Source organism: Lytechinus variegatus, chromosome 7 (genome assembly GCF_018143015.1).
Source record: "Lytechinus variegatus isolate NC3 chromosome 7, Lvar_3.0, whole genome shotgun sequence".
Lineage (NCBI taxonomy): Eukaryota > Metazoa > Echinodermata > Echinoidea > Temnopleuroida > Toxopneustidae > Lytechinus > Lytechinus variegatus.
Window position 1 is genome coordinate 750,079 of NC_054746.1, and position 4,520 is coordinate 754,598.

At 39.9% G+C, this 4,520-nt stretch overlaps 1 protein-coding gene across 1 annotated transcript; it reads left to right on the plus strand.

Moving 5' to 3' along the window:
• The first annotated feature begins 409 nt into the window (after window positions 1–409).
• On the plus strand, window positions 410–3,998 carry LOC121417939 (5-hydroxytryptamine receptor 1B-like). Its single transcript, XM_041611653.1, has 2 exons — window positions 410–1,674; window positions 3,592–3,998. Exons 1-2 carry the CDS (start codon window positions 772–774, stop codon window positions 3,862–3,864), a joined length of 1,176 nt encoding a protein of 391 aa, XP_041467587.1. The 5' UTR covers window positions 410–771; the 3' UTR covers window positions 3,865–3,998.
• The last annotated feature ends 522 nt before the right edge of the window (window positions 3,999–4,520 follow it).

The following is a 4,520-nucleotide window of genomic DNA, read 5'->3' on the forward strand; positions in this document are numbered from 1 at the left end:
GACTAACTGGTTATTGGACGAAATGGTAATAGACGAACTGGGGATTAGACGAAGTGATGATTGGACCAAATGGTTGTTAAAGAAATGTGATGGACTTAATGGCATTAGTTAAATGAAGGTAGACCATGTAGTGAGTTGACGAGTTGGCAGTGATGAATTGGCATGCCACCAATGACACTAAACAGTGCAAAAAGAGCATAATTAAAGAGGGAGACAGGAGGGGGTATAGCAAAAGGTATAAAGTAGCTGGATAGGCAACGAATTATTGTGTACCCTGGCCCTAGGTGACTCCCATGACAAAATTCTTATTTGTCACTTTCAAAAGTTCAACTCCCCTTTTCTTCTTTTACTGGAATTCAACTTCTCAAGATATTTGAAAAAATACATATATTCATAATTAGGGGATATCGTCATCTATAATACATTAAGATTCATCACAAATTTTCTTTTCCTTTTACTATTGTATCAAATATTCAAAAGACTCAACGACACAAGCCAATCCTTACGCATTATTCAAATGCTGTCTCCTTTGCGATGAATTTGATTATGCCGCATTATACAATCAATGTTTACAGAAGCATAAGCTGATTGGGGTAATATGTATAAAAATCCTTCGCATAAACCTCGCGGAAATTAGTCTACCCGTTTTTTGTTCTGCTGTCGAGTCGACCAAGACTGCCACATCACGTAACAAAAGCTTCCAAACCATAAGTCTGAATAACGAAAATAGTTCATATTATTCGGCAACTGTTTAGTCGTGTCATACTGAGAATGACAAAATTTGATGTGCAGAATGTTTCCGAATCACCACTCTTTTCAACCGTTTTCTTCACAGATTATCCAGTCTCCTTCACAAACATTTCCATTAATCCTCCTGATGTTATAGATAGTTCTTCGACAGTGAAGAATATCAACGGAATACTGTGGCCAATCGTGTTCACCGCTATGATCATTGTGGCAAACTCTCTTAGTCTTATAGCATTCAGCATTGAGAAAAGACTTCGCACCTACAACAACTACTTCATCATAAACCTGGCCATTCTGGACTTCTTCGATGGGTTGTTTCTGATTCCACAGATAGTTCATACCCACGTCGGATACTACCCTTTTCCGCATAAGGTGTGCAGGGTGATGTCAGCAGTGCAGGCTGGGTTTCTGACCGCTTCGAACCTCGCCGTAGTCGTGATCTGCGCCGACCGACACCGTGCTACCTACGATCCCATCAACCATTTTATTTCACGAAGCAAGCGAATGGCTGTCATGAAGAATCTTATCCCGTGGGTGGTGTCCCTAGGGTTCTGGCTCCTTTACATCACCACACCTGAATTCATCATCAACTTTGACAATGACCGCCATTGCACCCACTGGTTTCGTGCCAGGCCGTTCGCCACCACAGTGACGTTCATTGTTTACTTCTATCTACCATTCTGTTTAATCGTTGTGCTCTACTTCAGAATCGTCTTGAAGATCCGGTCTTCGTTCGCGGGCAAGGAAGTTTCGAAACAGTTTGCGATGACAAGACGGAAGGAAGGAAGCACCTCATCACCTCGAAATGAGATGGCATCATCATCATGCAGCACACTCACCACCAACACAAACTCGTCATCATCGGAGAGCCCTAGTAATGAGTTGAAGAAGAAGGATAGCAATGACATCCCAGTGAATTCAACAAATGTGAGAATCTCTCTTTTACTTGTTTGCAGTAAAATGATAAAGGTTCAACCTTCTAAAGTCTAAATCTTTAAAACTACAACTTGCAGAAAACAGTTCTTATCCTTCCGTACAGCACCATAATTTTACAATCTATGTCGTGTCTATTCAATTCGTTAAATCAAGAATAAGATAAATATCTTTTAATTACTCTGATATAACCATCCAAACTCGACAAAACTTCCGTTTGTGACTATAACATGTATAAAAAAAAAATGGTTCTTAAAATGGGCGCGTGGTCATAATGGCAGCCCTTCGTTCACACCAATATTATAAGACGTCCTTGATTGAATTCTGAAATAGTTTTTCATGCAGCGATCGCAACAGAATCTGTTGTCGAATCTCCTGTTTTCCTAGTTGACAAAATTAACTTATTTGCGAGATTATTTTCATTGTTCAAGCATCAAGTAAGGTTGTATATAGGCTCTGTCTAGTAAGTGAATGACTTGGTTTTTTCCAAAGTCAGCCTGCTGGCCTTGGAGTTGTAAGTCAACGATGTTAGCAGTTTCTCGTTGTCTCTTCGTTGAGCAGAACTCACAGGAACTTTTTCCCTCTAATGGACAACAGTGTCATCCGTCTGTAGTTGTGTTAGAACCTTTTCCCTTTAGTGGACAACGCTGTCATCCGTCTGTAGTTGTGTTAGAAACCTTTTCCCTCTAATGGACAACGCTGTCATCCGTCTGTAGTTGTGCTAGAAACCTTTTCCCTCTAATGGAAAACAGTGTCTCCGTCTGTAGTTGTGTTAGAAACCTTTTCCCTCTAGTGGACAACAGGCGTATCCCGACACAAGCATGTGCTTCAAGGGACCTACGCCTTCCTCTGTACACATAAGTTGTATATATTTATTTTATTTATGGAAATTGATTTCATGTGAATTTGTAAAATGGAGGAAAATACAAGTTTATTTGAAATTAAATGAAATGAAAAACTTTTATCGGTCTGTAGTTGTGTTAGAAGCCTTTCCTCTCTAATGGACAACAGTGTCATCCGTCTATAGTAGGGGCATGAACAGATATCACCTTGAATCTTCTTCTATTCAGTTGAATAGAAAATAGAGTATCTCTAAAGTCGCGATCGATGTCAGTAGACGTGTTGTATATCTACTGGGTTATCGTCGGCATTTTCTGAAATGTCTATTCTTTTTGTTATGAATGATGGCATTACGATCCTCTTCGTTTATAGATAATTAGTTGGCCCAGATTCACAGGTCGTTTTCAAGTGATCAAATATCAGGTAAATCCTGTGAGACTAGTCTATCCAGCAGCTTATTGAACTCTTAATCCTTTCGATCCTCTGTTTAACTTCACCAGTATATATGGTTTTCTCAATCTTTCCCTTCACCAACCTCTCTGGTCTGGTGAATCTTCTTGTCATTTGCTTGACGATAGTGTAAAGGTCTGAAATATTCAGTCGATTGGCCATTCCACTTCAAACCAGAAGCGCAAGGACCTTCAACGTAGTGAAATATTAGAAGGCAGAAGAGAGTTTGGAAGAATGTGACTTTAATCTTATTGAGCCCCCTCACTATTTACTGTCAGTTCCATGTGTATTTCACTCCATTGTTATGCTCAAGGCCGGATACTATGACGAGTTAGACCAAAGCCAATAGGCATTACCTTCAATTTTCTGAAGTACATGTATTTCCTGGCCTTGTCCAAAACCAAACCCAAGGACGATGCCGAGGGCACAAATTTCGATCCCCGTTCTGACTTTAATCTACAGCAGCACAACACTAGGTTTCTGCACTTGGCCTGCCAGCATTAATTACTTCTCTAAAGCACACTCCATACACACTCGCACATATATATATATATATATATATATATGATAAGTCGTATTTGGTACTGATCTTTGTTTTTCCCTTTTTAAACCCGATTTTAGAATCAGCGTGAGACGGCCACCGAGATGAGCAAGGCAACCAAAACCCTTCTATTGATTGTGATCGCATTTGTGGTGTCATGGCTGCCGCAGAGTGTCATGATCCTTATTTACTCAGTTCAACCCGTGCTTGTGATCCACGGCCTACCAAGATCAGTCCGGCTATTCTTCGGATGGATGACGTATCTCAACAGCCTGCTCAACCCCATATCGTATGCCGTCTCGCAGCCGCTGTTCAAATCGACCATAATGAAAATGTTCTTGAGGCGGAAGTAGCATGGTTTTGAAACCTACGAGTAAGGCAAAATTCAATTCCGTTCTCTTGACTTTTCACGATCAATTTCAATGGGTGAATGGCTCAAACAATATCTTAATAATTCATTTATTATCTTTATCCTTGGTACACAACGTTACAGTATAACCGAAGTAATAATGATGCTTCTTTAGTACTCGAGGCTATTCTAGACAGCAATTTTGGAGGTCATAATGTTAATTTTGTTCATTTTTCGTAGTTTTCTCTTTATGATTGTACATATTCTTTGCTGTTCTTATAAAAGCAAAATGAGAGCGAATGGGGGGGGGGGCTCTCAATCCTAGTTCATAAATAATTTCAAATTATTTCATGTCTATACGACTGTGAATATTGCCTTACGGTTCTTAAAGAACCAAGGTGAAAACGTATTCGGGAATCTGTGTCGAATGTAATACTTATTCATTATTTATTCATTTATTATTTTTTTTTTTTTGGGGGGGGCTATTGGTGCCAGGTAAAAATGACAGAATGGCAGTGGTAATAATGGCGATCCCGGGTGGATGCCCAGTCATGCGTGACCCCCCCCAAAAAAAAAACAAAAAAAAAAACGCGTGTTTAGGGATGTTTTTTTTCAGTTTAAGAGGCGGCCGCGGGGGCTTTCGGTATCAAAAACACCGAA

What these genes read in the sequence shown, in the direction of transcription:
- LOC121417939 (XM_041611653.1), top strand. Translation starts at nt 772, where the DNA reads ATGACAAAATTTGATGTGCAGAATGTTTCCGAATCACCACTCTTTTCA. An exon ending in TCCCAGTGAATTCAACAAAT is followed by an intron (nt 1,675 to 3,591) that starts GTGAGAATCTCT and finishes ACCCGATTTTAG; the next exon opens with AATCAGCGTGAGACGGCCAC.